Here is a 25,598-nt window from a genome sequence, read left to right on the forward strand (position 1 = left end):
ATTTATTTTTCCACTGAGGGTTTGCTGCCTGAGATTCTCCCATCAACCTAGATCAAGCAAGACGGTCTGTGGCCATTCCTTTAATGCACGTAGCTCATTGCGGAGGAGGCTGGAGGCTATACTGCTTTCATTAACTCCTCCACACCTCTGCCCTTTCCCCAGAACAGAGCACTGCAGTATCATCAAAATGGCAGAGAGAAGAAAGCAGACCTCAGCCTAAGTGCTCACTTCAAGGAGGTGCCATGGGCCAGGTCTTTCAGTTCAGTTACCAGGCTCAGAGACAGGAGCAGCAGGGGAAAGGCTGCTTCTCCGCCGGGTCACAAACAAACAGTGGCAGCAACTTTCTAATTTGCTGCTTGAGTAACTGCAGGAAGCTGCTTTTCCAAGGTTTCAGCAGGAGACCTTAACAAAAGTTTTTTTTTCCTTTTATTTTTTTTCCCAGCAGGAGTTTTAAATATGCTTGCCATGAGGTTGAGCTTCATTGTACTTCAGCAATCCCCAACCCTCCCGTCTCTGACCCCACTGTCAGTTGTCTGTGCAGCCACTGCCCGAACCAATATGATGTGCTTCCAGTGCAAAAACAGGGTAGCCCCCAAAACACCCAGCTCCTACAACCGGCAGCAGAAAGACCCTCAAGATGATTTGTGCTGTGCTGCAAAAATAGGATTTTCAGGCTCTAACTCCCCGTATGCAGAGATGCAGCCCAAGCCGCTGGCAAGCAATCACAAGTGTGTTCCCAGCACAGCCAGTGACCATGGGGAAGCCACTGTCTTACTCAGCACAGCTCTGTCCCCACGTGCCTCATGGCCATAGCTGTTTACTACCACCACCAGCGTGAGCAGGGGTAGCAGAGTGACCTGGATTCAGCCTGGACTGATCTCACGCCATGTCAACATTTCCAAAGCCTCGACATTGAGGCCGTGGTGACGGAGACATGGGGTACTGCTGGGTATTTTTGATCGCAAGCAGCACACAGGTTCGCAAGGGAAAAATGTAATGCAGTGTGACACACAAACCGATTAAATTTCTACAGGAAGCTGCTGGAAGAAAAAGTTACGTAGTTATGTGTTACCACTGGTGACTTCTCTAACGTGTTATGGAGGGTGCTTTTTATGGAGAGTGTAAAATTAAAACAAACTCATATTGAATTACAAGGCTGCTTAAAAAGTAAAAATAGAGCAGCGAGTAACTCATACCTCAATTCAGCAAAAGCAAAATCACACACTGAGGCACCCATATGTTTTACTGAATCAGGGCAAATGGGTCAAAAAATGTTAGTCTTGGATTAAGTTCTGCTATTTCAGGGTTTATCTTCAAATCGGAACTCAGCTGCTGCCATATCTCATAACCTACTTGTGAGTCTCGGCTTGTGCTTTTCCCACAGGTTTTGTACCAGAAGTCAACCTAAAACCCCAAGTCCTCAGCTTTGCATACTCATCCTCACCCAAGAAGCATTCAAATGCTGGAAAGTAACTACTAAGATCTCAAATGCATGCTTTGCACTATTTTTCAAAGCCTGTGATCTTCAAACTAGATTTCTGACTTCTTATTTTATTTTAAGGCCCTGTTGTAGAGCCCTGCTGGGCTTTGCTAAGCCACGAGCTCTTGCTGGATCCATCATGCACCGTTATTCATCCAGCCTCTGGGAGCTCTTCCCCAACTGTTAGTTCTGAACCTGAAGACAAACAGTGCTTAGTTTGCTGAATAAACATGATTTTTCAAGAGATGGAAAGTGTCAAAAATATTCAGAAAGATTAGTTTGCTAATCCAGTCTCTGTACAGTTGATTTTTGCTGCCCTCAACACAAGCGAAATCCTCACTCTCACTTAACTCTAAGTTTTATGTTCTGCAGTAGGAGGCAACTGATCTCACATATGTATCTCCCTTTGAGTTTTACCCATTGCATCATATTGTTTACTTTTATATTATGTCACATAATCTTGTATGCCAACAGAAGCAATAAAAAAAAAAGATGCAAGGATTAACATTCGAAGGGGCACATACTGTGGATGACTAATTTTAGATCATGCACCCAAAGCACAATTTCTGTGACAGACAGCATTGAGTTTGGGAGAGTTTTTAGCATGCTGCATATGTCTGGAAAATGGGCATGATTTTACTTACTCTTAGTTGGGCACAGCAAGAATAATCTGTGGCTCCCTTAAAATATAGAAGAGTGACATTACTGTCACATCATTCAGCAGAATGAAGACGGGAGCGGTGGTAGTAAAGGCAGAGCTGCGGGCTGCTATATTTGTCAACAGGTAAAGGGAATACCAAGTAAGATGAATGTAAAATGGGTAAGGGAAAAGGGGGGCTGAATATTTCTGTTGGTTAGGAAAGATTTCACACATTCACTACATAGATATTTTCCACGCATGCTCTGGAATACTGTAGTCGGTATAACGATTCTGTTTCCTGGCGTGCGACATGGGATGCATGCGTCAGACACCCTATTTTTATCTTTTTCTCTGTGTAACACAGTCCCAAAGCTGAAGCTCTTCTCTTAATACCTCAGCAGCTGAGTAGGGGTGAAAAAGGCTGGTCTCAGCTACAGGATTCGTAAAAAAGGATGTGCCTTTCCTATCAGACGTGCTTTGCTTGACGATACCTAGATCCAAGTGGAAACAGCCGTACATTTCCCCGCTGTGAAACTGTAAAGGGCCTTAGCCCCACATAAGGATCAGATGTACAATGCTTTGAATGAGTTTTCCTTCCCAAATAAAGGTGAGGATACAGCAGTCACCTGTTTTAATACAAAGTAAAGATGCAGGAAAACTGAAGTAGATAAGACCCCTGTGGTCAATGTTATTGGTTTTGAAGTGAAAGTAGGTCATAGTCTCCTGTTTTGACTGACCACTGACTAATCTGCTCTTTTCCTTTTTGAACAACATTGTAAAAAAATATTTGAACTAGTCTCCAATGATATTTGCATTTACACTGTCTGAAACTGCTCAGATCAAAATCAGAGTTAATTGTGGGCCTGCTTCACACTCATCTCATTCTATCAAAAGCAGTGCAGTCACCAGTAATTAACACTTAAAACAGGACTGATCACAATTAAGCTCTTCGTCACCTTACATCATCTTATGCAAGAGCAAGAGAAAGACTGCACCGCCTGGGTGACTGCCCCACCACACCAAGCTTTCTCTGGAATTCCTAAACCTCTCTGTCATCTCTTTCACAACATCCTCTCCCACCAACACCTCTTGACTCTCACTAGTAAATTGCTACTCATCTTGGTGCACGGTGCCAAAGCAAATCCCAGCCTTTCCCCTGGAGTGCACACCATGGAACAGGCCTTACTGTTCTAGCACGTCCAGTAACCGTGGTTTTAAATGCCAGAAGGTCTTCCTTTGACAGCCAGCAAAGCACAAGGAAAATAGCACTATTTCACCCCAGCATTGAATATCTGACTGCGAGGTAGTACCTGACTTAGTCCGGTATCAATCATAAACCAAGGCTTATCGCAGACATGAGATGAGCACACCAGATCATAGGGCGTACCTATCTTTTCGATACACCGAAAGATATGCCTGGTATGTATCTAAAAAATTCGGCAATCGGAATTGAGCAGACTTGTAAAACAGCAAGCAGAAGAAGCTGAGGTACTCTTAACAAGAACATTAGAAACACAAACAAAACTTCTCCAAACCTCACTGCAGCTACTGAATTTTGAGGAATTTTTTTTTGCAAATGTGCCCCATCTAGTATCTCAAATGCTATTTCAGAAATTATGCCTATTTTAGAGACTGCAAGGAAAAATTCTATTATTTAAGCTGGGACATTTATTTTAAGAAAGGCAGTTGAAATATTCTGCAAGCTTCCTTCCAAGTGCTTTATGCTTTTGGCATGCTGAAGTATCTGTTGAAATGCTCAGAAAACTACCTGTCATAACAATGAGCTCTCTGTGCCTGTAAAGGCTCCTGGAGGCCACTGAAAGAATGGTCCCATTTTGACGGGAGCCGGGGGGGCAGCCATGGCTAGACACACCAGCCAGGTACACTGTCTGTACCCACTGACGCTGTCAGGAAAAAAAAGTAAGCTATGCTATGTAATAACTTTTCAGTGTACTTAAATGGAATTCTGGGAAAAGACCACAGAAACACCAGTGCTTGTTTTTCACATGCACCTAAAACAGTACATTTCCCCAGACTCTGACTCTGTAAATATGTTAAGTGACTGTTGCTGCTGATTTAGGGCCTAGCCCATCCCAATGCTTGCAGGGCAGAGCTCTCAGTAATATCAAAGTGCGGCATGGCCAGGGACTTCATATCCATCCTCTAAACTACTCAGGAGCTTGTGTTCGGTATTCTCCAGGCTGTTAGGTGCTGCGTCCTTCATGATAATGATGCACGAAAAAATCCATACATTACCTCTGTATCAGTAATGAAACTGTAAATGTGTGTACTTGTTCTTTGTACACTTGGTACATAATAAAGACTGTGAAAACAAACCCATTTATGTCTCTAGAAATAGTAAGGAAAATATCTACCTTTCTTCTCCAACCATGTAATTGATGGACATACTGCTTGCAGCAGGTACTTGGAAATACTTTACACTTCTGTCTGGTTCCACTTGTACTTCTAGGACTGCTCAAGAAATAACATGAGCTAGAGTGTTAGCCTAGAGAGAATCATTAGCAAGACTAAACATCCAATCTGCTGAACAGGGGCTTCTTTTGCTTATTCTTCCATCAATGGTTTGGAATGTAATTCCTAAATGCATTCAAAATGATAAAACAGGATAAAATGTAAAATCTATAAACCAGTGAAATCTTCAAAGTAATTGCTGCTTGTGTCTTTAAGCCAGAGTTTCAGGAGCTATACACAGAATAGCTTTATCGCAATCTTTCTCAATCAGTAGTGTATTTTTTTTTGTTTGCTCTTTTTTTTTTTTACAGTAACTGCACATGATGAATGATAGAATTAAACACATTGTCATGTTTTAAAAATGTACCTAATATACAGCCTCAAAAACATAACATCAGTGAGTACTCAGCGTTTTGATTTTTAAAAAACAAATTGAAGATCAAGCTGTTTAAACTATCAAGAAAGTACATAAACATTTCAGGCATTGATTTTAGCTGTGAACACCAAGCATGCATAAAAATAAAGTCATCCCTCTGATTTTTAAGAAAAAAATACTTTTAGCTACCACGTAAAAGTATTAGGCAACGTAAGCCGTTACATCATGGGTTTAAATGGGACGAGAGAAATGTGGTCTTGTGGGCAATGACTGTCACGTGAAGCAAAAGCTCCAACACCGAGATCAGGAGACCCAGGAATCTATTATTGTGCTCACTGCAGAGATCCTGCCTGACCTTCGCTTGGGCTAGTCCCTTAGCAACCCTGCCTCAGTTTCCTCTCAGATGAATTTGCCTAAGGACCTTCTGATGAAGAATCAGGAAGCCAGAAACCTAGTCCTCTGGGGAAAAAAGACATTAAAAGAATGCCCTCCTCAACACAACACCCCCTTCAGGTACCTATTCTGTACAGTTTTGACTCTTGAGTTCCTTTGCTAGGGTAGGCTTGGGGAAATAACATACCTCAGGTGTTCAAAGCCAGGGACTTGAGAGGCCCTTCATTCAGCCTCCCTCTTAAGACAAACATCTCAACAGCCTCTGCCCATGCTCCAAAGGGCAAGCTGTGCAGCCACAGCTTGTGGGGATGTGTGCAACCTGACAGGGCAAGGAGCAGCCCCAGCAATGCATTCCCTGTGATCACACCTCGGTTTGTCAGGGCTTGCTGCATCCACAGAGCATCAATGGACTGCTGTGACCCCTGCCTCAAGGTGGGCTCGTCCCTGTTTCTCTTCAGCTTTAGCATCATGCTCTGCAGGTGTATATTTCAATTGTGTGTCCTTTATGCATTTTATGACTCCAGCCCAGAACGGTACAGGCTGCTGCAGCCTAAAGCACACCTAGAGAGAGTCACGGCACAGGAGGGGAACTCCTCTGTTCATTAGCATGGTAGGTACCCCTTCCCTCCGACAGAAACAAAGCATGCAATATTGGGTGCCAGTTTTTTTTGCTTAGGTGCAAAACTCAGCTCCAGACCACATGTCTGCGTGGATGCAAATCAGAGGCACTAAAACTGGGGCCACTCAGATGCTCTTGTACGCTGTGTTCTCTGGTGAGAGAACAAGCCAAAAAAAAAGGAGCGTCTTATTCAAAACAGTAAAGCAGACAAACTTCAGAATAAATAAATAAATAAATTGATAAACAGAAAATAAAACACCTCTTTAGGAGCTGAGTTTACCCTCTGGCTGTAGTAGCTTCTCTGAATTTTATCCAACACAGTTAACCAAAAAGAGTATAATTTATGCCCTGTATGACATTACATATATGCTACTCCTCACAGTCCCTCACTTACTTCACATAAAAATGTAACAGGAATTCCTACAGTTTTTGCGCTGCTTTCAAGATTTATTTTTCCTTTCTGGAAATCCATATTCCTTGGATTCACTCGAACTCTGCTTTAAGGTCCACAAATAAAAATGGCTAAATAAAGATGGCTTGCTGCCACAAAGGGCTAAGTCTAGGCAGAGGGTGAGAGCTGGATGGAAGGAGGGAATGAAAAGCAGCGGGAGTGTGTTTTATGTGGCACTTTCTAGGGCTGCCACTTGGACTTAAATTCAACAGTGCAGCAAAAGAGCAGCTGTTCACATCACGATGAATAAAGATCTATATAAAACCTCCAGCTGCAAATACGCTGTGAGGAATTATTAATCTTAATGTAATAGAGATGCTGTACACTCAGTCACTGGCTCAGAAGTCATTTCAGTCTCTATCCAGGGAAAAACAGCCTTCGTGGCTGCTGGCTCCCAGCACAGCCGTGAAATCTCCTTGTCTAAACAGCTGCAAGATGCTGCTCCCTATTTCTAGGAAGGCTCTTCCTCCTCCAAAATAGATGTACCTAGAAACCAATCCAGCTCGCACTCCTCATAAAATCATTAGACTTACGAGAGTGATGCTCATCAGAGTAACTAACAGAATGAATTTGTAAGTCCTGGAGACACCTTATTCACTGGGACACTGGGAAATCACTACTGTCTGTGTACCCAGCACACAGCAGGTGGAGAAGCAAAAGGCCATCTTCTATGACAAGGCTGAGATGTCCTTCTCCTAATCCTAGCTGTCTTCAGCCTCCCTTTCAGGTGACCAAATGCAGCCAGCCCTTTCCACACCACAGCTCCATCTCCATCACCTAACTGTGCAGCTGTGTGAGCTTCCAACACCTCCACACACCTCCCTGCAGGACAGGGCCAGGAGAGTTGTCCCCTGTGGAGGGAGGGAGGGAGAACCAAAATGAGGCAGTCCACTAAAATCAAGTTTTCCTTCTCCTGAAGAGACCTGTGCTTCCCTGAGGTAGCTGCAGCTGGTGCCCGTGCAGGAGGACAACCTCTCCCCTGGACAGCTTGTGCTGCTGCACAAGCCACCACGGGCGACCTTTTGGGACTTCCTACTGTAAGCAGCCTGTGTGCATAAGCACTAGGAAGATGAACAAATTGCAATTAGGGAAATTCCCACTGACAACATGAAGAGGGGATTAAAAATCTGGTCTCCTACTCAGGTCTCCAGCTGCAAGGCTGATCCTGCACAGGCTAAGTAACAGCATGCTTGGCTGAAGTCGCTGCGATTACACTAAGATCGGATCTCTTTTTAGGTACCTGATTTTATACAGTAGCAGGAAACACAATAAAGGCTTTGGGTGCAGGAGGAAGTTCAATGCAACAGCTCTCTCCCAGACACTACTTTATCCCTCAATCTTCTCAGCTTCCACTCAATTTTTTGCCCTCAGCATCTGTTACAGCTTTTGGCTTGGACAGTCATAACCACGGTCGTGTGAGAGTTAAAAGAAAAAAATAAATAAATCACAGGAGCACTGCGACAAGAATTTGTTATACATTCTTAGGCAGATACCCCAGGTAAGTTTATGCTTGCAAACCCACTTTTCATCATGACATTTACACATCATTCATGTCTAGAAAGCTCGCATTCGTGCATGAGCATAGAGTAGCCCAGGATCCCTAGGCGTATATCAGGTGCAGCAGGCAGGAAGGGTTTTAAGACCTTCACCATGCTGATGTCTTCTGGAAGGTGCCAGCATTCATCCCAGTGACAGCAGAGTACTACTGCCATTATCCATCAGCAATTTCTCCAAATGCCTTTTTATCACTTGGTTGCTTACAAGTGCTGTGGTATCTGCGTGCCTTTGAATTCCCACCCCTCTAACTTCAGGGGCCCAGCTACACCTGGAAGCTCTTTGTTTAAGGGTCAAAGCTTTTTGCTGTTAACCAAGATGAACCCTAGTTCACATGAGACAGGGGCAACAGACTTCTAGGCAAAATACCCCTGAGGTTCACAGACACCCATGGGACAGCATTAGACCGAAAGTAGTTACTTTCCCCCTAAGTTTTAACCCCTATTCCAGTGACATTTGTTTAAACTACTACTGAACACACAAAGCTGGGGCTATGTTTAAGGGCTTTATCTCTGCAAATATTTGGAGAGCTATAAATACTGAGCCATATTCATAATATGGATATTGGACTTCATGTCCTGTTGCCATGAATATTACTATAAATACACTTTCAAGTCTTAATTTCTCACTGCATGATAACTGATTTCCAAGAACTCCTTTAAAAAGGCAATATAATTCTTATGTAAGACCTCGTACTATTTAATTAGGAATTGGAGTCAAAGGCTACAGCACAGAGCAGGAACTGAAAAGGAAAACTCGGTGATAGAAGCAGACAAAGCACACAGTGCACTAGCACGCCATACTGTTGCATGTCTCAAGTGGGAATTATAATCAGACAGCCCATGAGTCAAGCCCTGACTGCCTTCTCTGTTTAGAGCAGGAAGGGAGGTTGTCTGAAGGTCCGAAATAAACCTCCTCGCTTCTTTTGTGAGTAACATGATTACTGATGGCTTCTGAATTTCACAGTACCTCTGTCCTTTTATTTATGTAGAAGTGAATTAAAGAAGGAAAGCATATTAACATTTTATTTTATTTTTTTTTAAATGCAGAGCGAGGATGGCTTTGCCAGTAAAGGAGGAGAGCTGGACATAGGGTGATCGAGTTCTTCTCTCCAGCTCTGCCAGATAGTTTTTGCTTCATCACAGATACATGACTTGATTAGAGCAGAGAAAATTTCATAACAAGTTTTTATATATTTCCAGCCTGCTCTATGTTTAATCAATTTGTGCTTCAGCCTTCTTGTAAAATAAAAAAACATCAACTGTGCTATGTGGTAGAGTAACCCTTTCTTCACTGTGCTTCACAGCACTTCTCACCCCTTTGATTCTAATCCTCGTATGTAATTTACACCTGCATTCCTTGAGGGATAAAACAGACTAATGCGTTCTCTTGCTCTTCAGAGTCAGAAAAGTGCTGTCTGCAAGCATATGCTCTTCAAGGCAGGTTCTGCTTCCATTTTGTCAACCCCCAAAAATGTACCAAAGTGCTGTCATCCTATACACAACATTCATAAACATGCTGTTTGTGATTTCTGTCTTAGAGCAGAAAGAGCAATATGCTTTGCCAGGTCACCACACATCTCTGGTCTTGTTCCCCTTCCACAAACCGCCCTTGATCCACATCGTCCCAGAGCTCTGATCATTCTGAAGTTTTATCTGAGAGCACACCCTCCGTTGAAAGCATCTTAATGCAGTAATAAAAATAGGCCAGGTATATGTTATAGCTTAACCTCAAGGCCTTGGCCTCCAAGACAGTCTGATTAAACTGTGAAAAATTCTGAGAGATTGGATTCTACACTGTGAGTTGTTTGAGAGCAACAGTGATATCACCTGTTTTACAAAACAAAACAAAACAAAAAAACTGACTGTGATATTTGCACCTTTAACAGAAAGAATTTAGCCTTTCGGCCTTTCAATTTTGATAGAAACAGAATTTAAAAATGGATGTAGCAGACCAGATTGTCTAACTAACAAGCACAACATGAACAGCATTGCCCAACAGACCACAAGGGCTAAAATGAACTGAAAGACCTGTGATCTCCAACAGTGAGCAAATTAAGTGGGTATGAAAGTGTCTTAAGACAAACTTTGTCGAGACACATGGACAATTTTCAAGCAATCAAATTAAATAGTCATGTTGAGTAGCATTATTTGGCTATTTGCAAAGAATTTCACCCAAATACTGACCAGCTAATGTTTAAAGCTCAGTAAGAAATCTAAATGAAATGTTGCAAATATCAACGACAGAACCTGCCAATAAAAGCTTTACAGAGGAGATTATTTGCTGCTTAAATGCATGACACCTTGCTGCAATTGGTGTAGCAGGATGTGATCACACAACTGGGATTGGAAGAGGGTGCTGACGGTAACAGTCTCCTTCAACGGGGGTAATGATGAGTGTCAGTGACCAACACCTGTGCTTTTATACCCCAAACAGAACAGCATTTAGATTAGTACATTGACATCAAACATGTGGCTCCAGCATGGGTTAAGTTCCAGGCCTGAGACAGAAACACCAAAGTCTTAAAAGCCACTATTCCTCCCATCATACTCAAGACGTACCTGGATACCTCAGCTAAGAAATAACTCTTGGTCCTGGATAACCGGTAAGATCTTAAAGCCTGCTAGGCCCAGTGATACCCAATTATGCCTAACACATCAAGCCAAAAAGAAACATGGAACAGTCAAGTGATTCATGCCCTCAAACTTCAACATCTACAGGCTGAACAACCACAATGACTGCCTTGACTGCCTTCACAGCCCTCAAAGTGAAATTTGCACTCTGAAGGTGTGACTTACCTGAACTACTTCAGATGCTCACACCAGAATAAAATTAATAGCTCCCTACACTCTGTAATGACAAGCTTTCCCCTGATGACAGAGAAAAAACAAGGCAATTAGCTCACTTGCAGACATCTACACTTAGCCAAATAAACCCAAAACGAAGAGTTGCCCCTGCAACTGACCCAGGACACAGTTCAAAGCATGAGTCTCACAAAACCAGGGCAGTACTGCAAGAAAGGCACGTTACACCTAACCCAAAGAGACATGCAACAGAGCTTCTTCGAGAATATCCCCACAGTGGCATAGTCTGCTACAGACATAACGCTTTGCACTTCATTGCCATGCATTTTGGGCAGTCACCAGTAACTTTTCACAATGCGGGTACAAGTCCATCAACCTGAATCACAGAATGGTTGAGATTGGGAAGGACATCTGGAGGCCCTCTGGTCCAACCCCCTTGCTCAGGCAGGACCACTTCCAGACAGCCTCTGAATATCTTAAAGGAGGGAGAGTCTGCAACTGATCTGGGATACCAGTTCCAGCGGCCAGTCACCTGCACAGTAAAGAAGTGCTTCCTGATGTTCAAACAGCATCCCCTGTGCTTCAGGTTGTGCCCACTGCCTCTTGACCTGGAACTGGGCACCAATGAAAAGAGCCTAGCTCCATCCTCTTTGCATCCTCCCTTCAGGGATTTATACATTAATGAGATCCCCCCTGTTTGAAGATAGGAGTGACCGATCAAGTGCTTTCCTGCAGCCTTAGGACACTTCTACCAGCTGCAATAATCAATCAAGTAATGGGAGCCATCCTGCCATGTCTCCATGACCCCAACAATAAATACTGTATCCCTTCAACTGTACACACACCTCTAACTCATCATGTTTATTCCCCATACTGTGTGCATTAGTATACAGGCACTGTCGAGAAGCACCACTGCTTGTTGAGCTCCTAGAAAGAGCCTGGGGGATTTTACCGTACTGGTGCCTTGTAGGCACCTCCTTGAGTACATGCAAGTACTAGGGGTGTCCCTGCTTCAGTCTTTTTTCTGATGATTCTTTGATTCTTTCCCTGTCATATCACCCTATGCCCTTTGCTTGTCATCCCTTTCTGTCACTTTTCACAGGTCTGCTGGATACTCTCTCCTTCCAACATCATTCCTATTTTAAAGACCCCACTGGTCCCAGCAACACTCCAGATACTGCCTCTGGAGCACACTGGAAGTTCTGGAGGAGCTTCAGGTACATTTTGCGTGGCTTTTTTAGCTGTTGTTTTAAAATTGGACTGCACGTTAAAACCATAGTAAAAAGGGCAATCCCCAGCAGTATTCCTGCTAGTGTTCATTTTTGTATTAACTTCAAACTTACATTACATATCTTTCTTATACAAAAGGGGAAAAAAAATTTGCTAATAATTGGAGAGAGGGGAGGCTAAAGGCCAAATGTTATCATATTTTAGTTTATTTCATTGTACTCAAGACTGGAGGAACAGAAGAATTCTTTTACCTGTTAGATGATTCCCCCCAAAACATCTGCTGTTAACCACTGGGATTCTAGGTTAATGCTGCCCTGTGATTAGAGCAAACACATATGCAAAATCCAGTCAACTGAGAGCTTCAGGGGCTTCATTTACACTAACAAAACTGCAGAACCATAGCTTACTGTCAGCACCACCAGTGTGTTGTTTTCCTGTTTGCGAAACCTCTCAAACGTGCCTCCATTTCAACTACTGCTCTTGAGCTGGCAGCGGAGCTATGTCAGTTCACATATTTTAAGGTTTTCCTCACAACCGGGAAGGATTAGAAAATGAGGCTTTGATGTGTTCAGGACATGTGCTTGAGATTACTTGTGTACCTAGATGCTAGCACATGTGTCTGCAAGTTGTGGTCTAAATTTGTTTGTCCCTGGCAGCTCTTATTTGCAGCGATGGGTGGAGTTTGTGTAAAATTCTACTACTATCTGCCATTTTATATTTAGTAATACTCTATAACCTATATTCAGTAACTGTATTTTATTCTATATTCAGGAATATTATATTATTTCAGAATAAGTCCTACAACACATAAGGCCCATATAATGAAAACGTTATTACAAGAGACGAGGCTGAATATTAATTTTAAAGCCACTTGGAAAAAATTTGCAGGATTATTAAGAATTATCGATAAATAAATGCCATCCACAAAATTAAAAAAAAAAAAGCCCATTCCATGCCATTTAATGATTTCCTGCATATAACAGGAGAGATTTACATATTTGATGTAGCATATAAGGAAGTCCAGGATGACAGATACTATCTAAATATCGTTACACGTATAAAAATGACCAAGTGGTGTTGTACTCTCTTTCAACCAAATGAAACTCCTCTGTAGCATAGGAGGTACAAGATCTTAACAGAGAGTTCTGCAAAGAGTGGCAGGATTTTTTGCTGTTTGCCTTCCCCCCCCCCCCCCCCCCCCCCCCCAAGAAATGTGATCTTCTGGGGACTTATCCAAGGTGAAAAAACTAAGCTGACCCCTACCAGCTACCCTTCTTCAGCACTTCACAGACTTTAGACATGCTATTCCTCCTCAGGTCAATGAGAGTTTTACAGCTAAATCTAACCTTGCATGATCTACCATTTTTCTCTGGTGTTTTTGTTCTAGAAATGCAGGCACTTAGTACATATATAGCAGTGAAACTGTATTAAAAGCCACAGCAGGTGGAGAATAATACAGCCCAGGGAAGTTTTTGTTTTTGACTCTACTCACAATCAAAGCTATGCGCAAAGCACAATGAGGCACAGTAAATAAAGACATTTCACACAGACAAGCACGAAAATCTTCCAAAACAAAGAAAATTAAATTATCTTTCAACTAAAGAACACACTGCAGTGAAACACTAAATGAGCAATTCTAATTAAAAACATGCTGTGAATCTCCTACTCTCCACCAAGAAAAAAATCTTGCTGATGTTTGTGCATGTACAGCCACCCTCTAAAACCAGTCAAGCAGCTTTCAAGCCAAACAATGCAAGACACAGCATCCCAGAACTGCAAAACATATTGAAATTATTCCCATAGCAATCATAACAACAACATGCCAGGCTGGGATCTGCAGGGAGGGGGGTGGCTCGGGCTGCTGCAGCTCCCCACTGGCCCTGGTGCTGCCCACTGCACCCAGCACAGGGCGTGCAGTACCCACGCAGCACCCTGTCCCTCACCCCACTCCCTCCAGCACTCTGATGGTGCATGCAGCCCTTTGGTCTCATCCAAAACACAACTCCCATCCCCACCGTGCTCATAAGCCAAACATTTACGTATCCGTGCGCACGTGCAGGAGAGCTGTGGAGCTGGCAGACCTGGCCCAAGGCAAGCATGGGCAGCCACTGCACAAGCTCTTCCACGTAGCTCTGCTCAAGCCTTCTAATCCTGACATGCTGCAACCATCTCGGGCTCAGGTCTTTCTTGTGAAGGTGCTAAACCAAGCTGTGGCCTCAGATGAACACACTGAGATGGGAATGAAAACTCCAGACAAACTCTTTGCCTCTAAGCTGGGTTAGGGTTTCATGTACGGCTCAGTTTTGTGCAACTCTGCAGAAATGAAACGCGATCCCTCTTCCAACCCACCTCCTTTTATTTATTTATCTGTTTGCACAGCCACAATATGCTGTGGGCTTCCCAAACACTAGCCACTGTCCTTGCATGGGCAGACAGCCAAGAGGACAGGAATGTGCAGCTAATTATGCACAGCAAAGACGGAAAACCCATGCTTTATGCAGAACACGTATGATATGCTGATATTGCTATTTTGATGCAAGTATAGGGACAGAAATCAGCTAAATATAGCAAACTTCAGTGACTGATGTAAATCACAGACTTTTATGACATGAAGAAAGGTGCAGTTTGCCCAAAGACAAAGGAAAGTAATGGGAAGATTTTGTGAGAGATAAGAAGTTTGGTTTTGTCATCATGCCTGAATTGCTATCAAGACACCCAAGTAAAAGCTTCAAAGATGCAGAGACTTCATGCACAAATTAGATGTTGAGAGGCATGTGAGAAAGTCAGCATAATGGCAGCAGAATGAAAAGATGAAAAAAAAAAAGATCATCTTTAAAAGATCATCTTTAGTTGATCCCAAAATCAAAGGGACTGAGGACAGAGACAGAGGAAAAGGAGTATTCAACTGAAAAACAGCAGAAGGAAACAGGAACACATAGGGGGGGAAACCTGCAACTAGTGTCCGAAGTACATCAGATTTTTAAGAAGGAAAATGTAATTGGTCTCCTGAAAACTGGCAAGGAGGTCTGCAAGAGCACAGCACAGATTCTGCGGCTTGCTCCCCTTTTTCGTGCCATTTTCGGGTAGTTGGCAGTTGCACATGCTCATGTGTGACACTCTTTTGTAGCTCTTGTGCAAGGCAGTGAAAGTGTCTTAATCCGTATTTTGCAGCTGAATAACCTGAGTGACATTAAACAACACAATTAAGTGCCACTTTATCAGTGCATACACATTTGGTAGAAAACTTGTTAAGCTCATGTTAAACATTTAATCCCACTTTATTAAAATTTCAGGATGTACTTATGTGCTTTGCTGCACTGTAACAAAAAGATCACTTTGCTCAAACCCTCTTACATTTTTTTCTCTTATGTTACACAGAATTGTACCATCAATATTTTTGCACAAATAAGACTTCAAGTGGCAAGGGTCTCAGACACTTTCTGGCAAGGCCAACAGGAATTTTGCTCTTGACATCAGTGGGATTAGCATTTGGTGGTAACACCATGTTATCAATGCCACAAAGAGCAAAACTTGTTGACGGGGACTTTGGTGTATGTAACTGAATTGCAGAGGAACTCCCCAGAACGTAGCAGTGCTGCGTCTCTAAGTGTTGTGCTTTTAATGGGGCTCTACTTGAAACCTATGCAGTAGACTTTTAAACCCTAGTGTACATAATGTCTGCATGCAAACCAAAAGCAGGAGTTCCTCAGTTTTACTGGGTATTGAAACATTAAAAACAGGTGTTAAAAAAGCATATTACAAATCTGTCTGCAACCTGTATTATTTTTACCATGTGCGAGTAAATTGATCACTAGTGTGTTTCAATTGTTTCAGTGAAAAAAATGCAACTCCTGCTAAATTATTTCTTAAACATGTGGAGGGAGGAGAAAGTTTATTAGATTTTGCTGCACGGACAGCATGCAACATACTTTACTTATGTGTATTTATATAGCAGGCAGTGTAATGGATCATCTCTCTTTCAAGGCACGTATCAAAGAAGATCTCTCAAGCTATTCTTCACGGGGAAAGGAGAGATAAACCCCTGCTCATAATGAAAGCTGCAACGTACTTCTAGAGAGCAACTGAGTAATTTGACACCATATTTTCCACTGATTCAGTCTGTTAGTTGGAACAATGACTGATTAAAATGGAAAATCTATATTATAACCACATATACTGACATTCCACATTACCAAGTATAATACAGATGTGATTTTACTCTTCTCACATACAAAAAATAAAAACTATAGACCAGAGATTATTCCAGTGGACTTACATTGGTGTGAAAGTGATCTGAAATATGAACTGGCCTCAGTGTATCTTCATACAGAGTGCACACAATATAATTTTTGTGATGTAAGTTTTATGTAATTTGGAGTACTAAGAAGGGAAAAAAAAATCATTTGCCCTGAGATATTACTTTCAGGAACAGAGGACAGATGTCTAGTTGCTGAAGCAGACTTGTAAAAAAATTAATCACTTGCCTCATGCAGGTTAGCAGCATTTGGCAGGTAGGTTAGTACAGCCCATAATGAAGCATCTGGCTTTTGGTAAGGCTGCATTTTAATTTTAACTGTGTTTCATTTCAGCTTTTGGGCCCATGTACACGTGCAAAAATCTGACAAGTCTGGAGCAGATTTGCTGCTTGGTAACATTGGTGTAGAGCTTCTAAATTGTAACCAAAACTGCAGTCAACTGAGTCAAGTAGTAACTCTGGCTTATGCCCAGACCAGCGCCTGAGGTATCTGCTGAACCTCCCTATAAAATCACTTTAAACCCAGTCCTCAACCTCTTACCCATTCACATTTGTATTTTCTTAAAAGCAGCCGAATTAACTAAGTTTAGCAACTCCTAAGCATATGCTTGAATTAAGTACACTATGCTTAGTGTGGGGCACTTAGCAGGAGTGCCCCAATACTGCTCTGAATATTTTTGTTTGTTTGGTAATTTGAGGTCTGGTAATTTGAGGCAATTAAAAGGTCTACCCATGTTGTATTCTTCCTCAGAAAAGCAGGTACCTACTTGTAGCACTACTGATAACCTCTTCTGGCTAACCAGATACGTTTGCAGCTCCTTCTCAGACTCTGGTAAATTAGGACAAGAACTACTAAAGCTCAGAGAAGTCTTTCCTAATTTTGTAACTCTTATCACTTCTATGTGCTCACCCTGACACATGCATTTTCAGTGGAAGGGTGCCTACTACCACAAATTTACTAGGGAAAAAAAAAAAAGGAAAACAACAAAAAACACCAATTGTCCTTGTGAGAGAGTAATCACTATGCAGATGCAGGGACCATTTGTTAACATGAATAGCTCAGGCATTTGAATAATGTTCCCAAAAGACAAAGATCTATTAGAGCATGAATTAAGCAATGGCTAATTTTGTTTTTATATTATAACCATATTTGAAGCTTTCAAATGCGCCACAACCCTCAAGAATTTCACTGGCTGCTATTTTTCTCTTCTTGTATAATTTAAGATGAACCATTTCTTTCTAATACTTTTTTAAAAGGAAATATTAAAAAGAACAGATCACAGTAGAGGTTCCTGTCTCTAGCACATCTCAACAGTGAGCACAAAGAAAGGAACTGGGAACACGTAGCTCTGCAAGGGAACTTGCAGCAGTTTCACCAGCAGTACGACAAATGCCTTAGCCCAGCTGCTGCAGCTTGTGCAGGTACTTTCCTAGTGTACTGCTGCAAAGAAATTGCCTGTGTCAACCACTGATTATATTCACTTTTTTTTTTGTTTCCATCTTCATTGAACATCACCCACTGGCAGATACTACCAGGCTGACAAAACACTTGCACTTCGTTTCCTTAGGTAGAAAAAACAGGGAGGGGTAGGGGGCAGATTTTTTTTAATTTTTATTTTTTACATTTTGCTTTAGACCAGAACGCTTGGGAGAAATGGAAATGGCAACTTCTAGAAAGAAAATTCAGAGACAGAGCAAGAGACATGGCATTTGCAACTTTTAGCAGAGGTGATGCAATATTAAGTAGGTGAGAAAAAGGGGTGGAAAGAAAGAACAAGAAAAGCACAGCACTCAGTCAAGGATGAGTCCTGATTCCTCCCTGGAGAGCAGCAATACACTTTTTTGAGGTACACTTCCAAAATAATGATGAATCACCCTTTCAGAAAACATTCAGAAAAAACTCCTGCACACTGCGATCAATTCACTAAGTGAAACGATGCAGCATGAGACCTGAATGAGGCTTAAGAAAAGAAAGACTACTATTTTAATGTTCCCATTTTCCTTGGCCTTACAAAGACTTCTATCACATTCTTTCTAAACATTTAGGGGGTGTGTGCAGCTCGTCACCAAAACCAGCCAGACAAGGGGAGCAGAAAGGATGGTTCTGTGATGGCTCTGTGTGGAGTTAAAGATAACTCCTCTGCCTCCTTGCTAAGTCTAACCGTGATGGAAAATATCCACTCAGCTGTGTAAAAGAGGTACCATGGAAGAACAACGGCATGGTTTGCATTTTATCAGTCACTGCCAGAGGACAGCTAGACGATGGAGCAAGAGCAATGCCACCAAACTCCTTGTCGCAAAAGATGAGGCAGAAAGGAAACTGGGAGAGTCCAAGAATGAGGGAAGCTGGGATATGATACCATCCTCCTTCCAGAGGAATGGTCAGTGAGGCTGAAATGAAGGCAAACCTAGGAAGCTGTGCTGAATCCTAACGGCTGGAAAGCCTGATTAAATATCTTGTTGTCCTAACAGACGGGACATGTTCTGCAGTGTCAGTCAGGCTGAGCGTGGGCGAGGTATCGTTTCTAAAGGAGTGCAGAGTGCATCCCCTTGAGTGCTGACTGCTGGAAGTTTAGTTTTTCACTTGGAAAGGGCTGTTGCTCCAAACAGCAGAGGCCTGTCCCCAGGACCACTCATAAATCAGAGCTGAAGTTGCATTTTCAGGGTCATGAAAACCTCGCTGGCTGACAGAAACACACTTCCCAGAGTGGCTCCTTGGACTTGGCCCTTCCTAGACAGCCATATAGGCTACCTATATGGCTGTTCTTGAGGAGTTACTCTGTGGGACCAACTTTATACGAAATACTGAAAAAGAGAAACTCCCCCCTTCCCAAAATAAGATCTTCTAATGACAAAAAGCCGTGATAAAAAACTTTCAACGGGCTTTCTTCCATTCATTGGATTTATAGAAGTAATAGCAGCCTTAAAACATCTGTCAAATCACTCTGCTTTTCAGTTTTGATTATCTGTCTGCTAGTTTGAGGTTAGTTTTAACTATACACATCCAAGAAGTGAGAAAGTCATTCAGCTTAGATTTATTCTTAAGAAGTACCGGCTGTCTAAAATCAGGCTATGAAATGTAGGCTCCCTGTCTGGTTCGTTGTATGGTTGCATGGCTTTGTGCTATTAATTGCAACCTGGCTAACAGGTGCTTGCTAGTGTCTTTATATTCTCACCATACAAAAGCATTATATTTCCATCTGGATAAAAGGGTGATGCTGTCTTCTATAAAGAAGCCAAAAAAAGCACAGAGAGGAAGTCCACTGTGGCACGGTAAATTGAATCATTGCTTACTAACATGAACATGGTCCCTTTTCTGCTCTGACAGATTAAGAGTGGTAAGGGGAAAATGATTAACATGAATTTTTCCACATCTAGTCCTCTTGGTCAGGTGTCAGATAGCCATGAGCTGGACACACTGCTTCTTCCTCAGGCTCCCCTGACTCACCCAGCAACGGTGGCAACCCTGTCTTTTATCACAAACTCACAGGACTCAGGGTTCCCTACCAAGAAAAGTATTTGCACACGCACTCCAGGTATACGAGACCTCCCATACTATGTGCTTAAAAATTAACCACAAGCTTGCTCTTGCTGCACATCGTCACAGCATTGCTGTGAAGGACTTGCCCTGCTCTGCCTGGAAGGGCCTTTCTCTCGAGTTCCTTATCCCTTCATCTCCTTCCTGTCATCAGTTGTGAACACCTCTTTCCTGTCTTTTCCTTAAGCTCTGAATTTCTCCCTTCTCCCCATATTGCTGGTATAACTGTGCAGCTCTATTACCTCATGTTGTCAATTATTTGTGAAGCAGTGTGCATGAGAAGTGCTATATGAGACTGTGAAGTTCAACCCTAACATCCCAATTTGAATGCGTTTGCATTCTGGACTGACTGCTGCCCCCTGAAGTTACAATGGTTTGATATTCCCTAGGGGGTTCACAAAAGGTATTCATAGCTCTTGAGTCTGAAGCTGAAAGGATTTAGGTACCAGCGGTGGCCAATGCCTGGACTCTGACTACTTCAGCCCAGTATCCAAAAGCAACGAAACCAACTGACTCAAGTGAAGCAAACAATAACATATTCCACGTGTTACAGGGGTGCACGAATAGGACTGAGCCATGCTGGTGCCTAATCGTGGTGATGTGGAGATGTACAGAAAAAACAAGTGAGTGATTGCTTTTGCTAAGAGTTAAATACCTGTTAGATATCAGTGGATACAAAAATCCCAATGTATGCCTCAGGGCCCTTGAAAATTGCACCCAAAGCACCTAATGGAGATCTTCTTGAGAAATGAGACAATCCAGCTGTTTTGTACAGGTCTCCTGACACAGACTGTGTAAATCAGTAGGCAAATCTTTTGTTTTGCCTATAAAATGAGGGAGTTCAGGCTTATCATCTGTTCACAAGCTCAGATCAAATTCTTTATTGGAGCACACAAGACATACGTATATACACAGCCTATACCATCTCATTGCAAAGCATGTGATACAGTGAAAGGCAAGAGCGCATTCACTGTATCTTCAATATTAACTTTTTCAAGAAGAACACAAATCTGGGCCAATGGTGGGTTACCTAGATAACAAAAAACAAACAAACGCCAAACCAAACAAAAATCCTTATTTTCTTCCCTTTTTCTAACTGATTTATCTACCTCATGTTGAAGCTGATCTTGGAGAAAACTCCTGGCATATTTTATGTCAAAAAATTAAATCATAATCATGACTTTTAAATATGCTTACTTGATTATTCTGTGCAAGTGAGTATTTTCTTTCACCCTTTAGTCCAGTCTTCTATGGGAGTAATTCAAATGCTTTAATTAAACATGCTTGAGTACTTGGATTTTATCTCACAGATACACCACGCCCTGCCTGTAAAAATTCCATCTCAAGCAGCCAAAGTACTTAACTTATTCCAAAGATGAGTTATTAATTAGAATAACTATAGACCCTATATTTATAATCTGGTGCCATCATTCCCCCGAGACCCCAAACTTTTACTTGCAGATCGCTTACCAGCAGCTGAAACAGAGCCATCCTTGGCTGGACCATAACCCCTACCTTATGCAACCACTCATAGCCACTTTTAAAATGAACAACGTGAGATAGATTGAAATGGAGGAAATTTTTAGGATGTTCTGGATGTAAACCCCTTGACTTAAGCTCACCTCACTTAAAGTACAACTCTAGCTATTTAACTTTTCTCTTTGTGGGTTTCCTGTACTACCCATTCACTGCATCCCACTCCATTCAGAGCAATCCTCATCCCAACCATGTATTGCTGCACATGCTCCGGTGCCAGCACGATGCTAGCAGGCCTGATTTCATTCCCCAGCATGGTCTGAGCCCCAGGCGTCAGCCTCACCTGGCACTGCATGCAGTTTCCTGATGCTTATGGCCAGCTGGGGCACCAGCTCAGCTCTGACTCAGAGGGGAGAGTACCCCAGTCTGAAATCATCAGAGGCAATTATAGCCAGCAAAATACTTCCACGAGCCAGCGAATAAAAGCCAGTGCCAGCCGTGAGCTCACCAGCACCGCTCCCCGGCACCTCTCGTTTGCCAATGCTCTGCAGCATTTTTAGCTCCCTAGGTGTGCCGGCTCACCACACTCTCAAAACATTTAGCAATCAAGAACAGAGATATCTCAGGGCTGCCACAGAATCCAAACATCCACAGAGGCAAGCGAAAAACATATGAGAGACGAATATTTTGTTACAGGACTCATCAAAAACCCTCATGAGCAACTTTACACTCCTAAACACAGAAGGGAGGGTGCAGCCATCCCACAGAAGGATATTCAAAGGAAATCCTGCTGGCATGAAACAGGCTGGGAGGCAGCCCACAGGTGTCCCCAATAAGCAAGCCCCAGGCAACTGATGGACAGATGGTAAGAAGCAAGTGTCACCTCCCTGCAGCAGGTTGGGGCAAGACCATGCTGCCATAAAAAAGTCATAAGCCTGGAGGAGCTGTTAAAGCCAAGTTAAAAAGTGGTTTCCAACCCCAGACTTAATGTCATACCCACAAGAGATGCCCACCCTCCTACACTGCTGATCTTCTCATCCTTGCCTCAGACACCTTCTACTCCTGGGCTCTTCCAACTCCTCAAGGAAGAGACAGAGCAGCAGCAAGGGAGCTACCGCCTATAAAACACGCTCCAGCTGCAGAGAAAGCAACCTCCTGACAATCGGTGTGTAGTTTTTGCTGGGGCACCATGCCACAAGCAGCAAATGCTTTTTAGATTTTCTCCTTCTCTGTCTCAGCATGCCCCAGAGATATGTGGAGGTATGAGTGTGAGAAAATCTTCTGTCTGGAAAGCAGGATCCAAGGGTGGGGGGGCTTCAAATGGAGAAGGCAGGAAAACACCTCTTCTGCATTTTCCTTATGTTGAAAGAAAGGGGGAAGACCTTTGAAAAAGGCAGAATTTAAGCAAGCTCCCCCCAGAGCACCAACACAGGGAAAGACCTGACTGGCTGCAAGGGTAGAAGGGAGGAAATAACACAAATGGATACTGTGAGAGGTCAGAGGAGTTTTATGAAGGGTTTCATTGAGTCAACACAATGGAAAACACTGGGAAATACTCAAGGAAAAAGTTTGATCTAAAATCTCACACCTGAAGATACTGCTTGAGCTTACACATAGGTATTAACTTGGAGGTTTGGGATCCTCTTTGTATGACAGTGGATTGAGCCAACCCCTTGACCCAACCATCTGCAACACCTGGAAATACATTGATTCAGAGCTGCTTTTTACAGCTTTTGTCAGTTGCAGAATTATCAGAAGTTACTCCCTAGATTACCTCCTCCTTTATTTATTTTATATACGTATATATTTTATATTAATAATTATAGTATTTTATATATATTTATATATTTTATATAAGTATTTTCTTTTTTGACATTCATCCATCCAGCTCTGGTCTAAGTCAGAAGCTTTTAAGTATTTCCTCAAACAGATAACTCTGGCTGGGATGATGATATTAATATGGAGAAGCTTTCTCTGGCCCTCTTTTTCTGTTCTTTTTGGACAAAAGCATGTTCAGGTTGTAGTAAATGTACAGGAAAATACATTAATTTTTATTAAACCGGTAGAGTCAATTGACATGGCTAGGACTGACTGCTTCCTGCCTTTCCTCTAATGCCCTTCTGCAGCTTCCTCTCCTTTCCTCTCTTCTGACAGTGTTTGTGTTTGTGGAAGTAGCACACTCACTCCCTACAGGCTGGGACGGGGGATGACAGGGGAAACGTCTGGACACATTTAGTCCAATTAAATGTTGGCATCACATTCAGTCTTTCCAAAAAGCACGTAGGAAACTTTAAATGTCAGGCAGGCCACTGTGAATTGATGCCTCCCCGTTTACGTTTCCTTGCATCAAGCCACAAACAGAGTAGCTATTAATTGTCGTCAAGTGCATGGCCACAACCCCCTCTTTAATATCATTCATAAGTGTTCTGCTAAAACCTTCAGTCTTTCAGCAGATCGCTTCTGTAATCCCATGTCACTGATGAGTTTTGGCAGAGATAAAGAGCAAACTCCATTTGCCACTGACAACTCTCCCTCACTTTCCCTTTTTAGCTGTTGCACCAGTACACAAAATCTGTAACGGCATTCCCTGCTGAACGTCGTTTCAAACTGGCATCATTCCTCCGAGCTACGTGTTTGCTAGCAGGGTTTTCAGGCAGACAAACAAACGCACTCTGCACGTGTGGTCTGCACACCGCCTTGAGCTACCCCAGCCTTTCAAAACACCACTCTTCCTACAGAAAGGTTTGTGGCATGAACCCAAGTATCCCAACCACAGAGGCAGCTCATGCCTCGCTCCCACGGATGGTGCCCTGACACCTGTGGGGTCTGCTGCGGGAGGGAAGTGGAAATACCTGGGGTCTGCTGCACAGAAGGTCACAGCCCAGGCAGAATGTGCTGACACTAACTTTGGGGTGAGGAAGAAGCCACCATCGAGGGACATGGACAGCTGGCTCTCTCCCGTTACTTTTTTTTAAAAAACAAAACAAAACAAACAAAAACTAAATCTTGTTCTTCCTGCTCCTAAGAAAAATCCTTTAAAAATGAGTGACACTAGTCCTATAAATTAATTAAGGGTCAGTTTGCAGTGTTATTAAATTATATGCTTTATATACAGAACTGAAGAGTTTGTTGGAATTCATGAAACTAGACTCAGACCCCAGATACTTTCCAAAGTGTCTAGAAAGGCTTAAGGAACTAAACAGAAAAAAAAATCAAGAAGCCTCACTTTGCACAGCATTCACTGCAATATCTAAACCAGCGACATAGTTCCACATTACCACTACGGCTCTGCCCTCCAACATGTGTTCACAGCTTTGATTAGATCCAACCACAAGTTAAGGACTAAATGTACTGAGACACGTCCCCAGCTGATTTCAGTATAAACTTCATGTCTGGAATGTGACTTCACAGACAGGTCCATGGTCACGGTATTGCAGCTAAGCATTTCCTAAGCTGTACACTGACGCACGGACAAAGCAGATATGCATTTGTGCCGTATTCACATTGATAGAACTGCTGAGAGAACAGTCAGGAGAAGGAAAAGAAGAGAGCAAATGGGTAGTGTTGCCATATTTGTAATAAAGGCTTGGTCCACCAAGTTTTAAAAAAAATGTACTGCACAGGCATACTTGCATGCAGTAACCTTTGAGGACATGAAAAACCTCCCATCGCTTTCCAGGTTTGGAGAAGATATGGCCACAGAGTGCCAAGACCAACAACCTCTGTGTGCTCCCATTACACGTTTTGGTACCTGCACAATTGGGTGGCCCCCAGCAGATGCCTTCACAGCCCCTCGGCTGCCTTCTGTCTCGTAATGAGCTCGGTGGTGGGATTTCGGCTGCACTTCAATACGCAGTTCATAAGGTCCCGAATGAGACGGCAGCTGCCAATCAAGGGCAGGCAGGGATGGGCTATAATGGAAAGGAAAATATATTAAAAATTAACATCAAGTACACTATCACAAACCACAAGCATCCAGCACTATTACTTTAGAGACCATGTTTCACAGTTCATCCTTCACCATCTTACATTTAAAATTTCATCAATATAGATAATGCCACGACATAAGTAATTTAGAAGGTAATGGTTATTTTATGAAGATTGAGTGTATTTGATGGCCCAGATGCTATCCAATTTGTAAACAAAATGGAAAAACGTTAAGATGCTGCTTACAAACATCTTAATATATTGATTATTGAATCAAAAGCACAAAGGTAGGCGGAAAGATGCAGAGGAATTTCAGGGAGAGTATTTCTGTTGTGAAGGAGCATGCCAAGCCAGCTCTGGAGAAGTTACACATTTAATGAATC

General features: G+C 42.6%; 1 protein-coding gene across 1 annotated transcript in view; it reads right to left on the reverse strand.

Annotated features, from left to right (window-relative positions):
- The window catches only part of NFATC1 (nuclear factor of activated T cells 1), a 120,148-nt gene that overhangs the window by 75,525 nt on the left and 19,025 nt on the right, over positions 1 to 25,598 (reverse strand). Inside the window, 1 exon segment of the mRNA XM_050708932.1 lies at positions 25,040 to 25,199. Within this exon segment, the coding sequence (XP_050564889.1) occupies positions 25,040 to 25,199 (160 nt within the window).

The sequence above is a fragment of the Cygnus atratus genome, chromosome 2 (genome assembly GCF_013377495.2).
Source record: "Cygnus atratus isolate AKBS03 ecotype Queensland, Australia chromosome 2, CAtr_DNAZoo_HiC_assembly, whole genome shotgun sequence".
Lineage (NCBI taxonomy): Eukaryota > Metazoa > Chordata > Aves > Anseriformes > Anatidae > Cygnus > Cygnus atratus.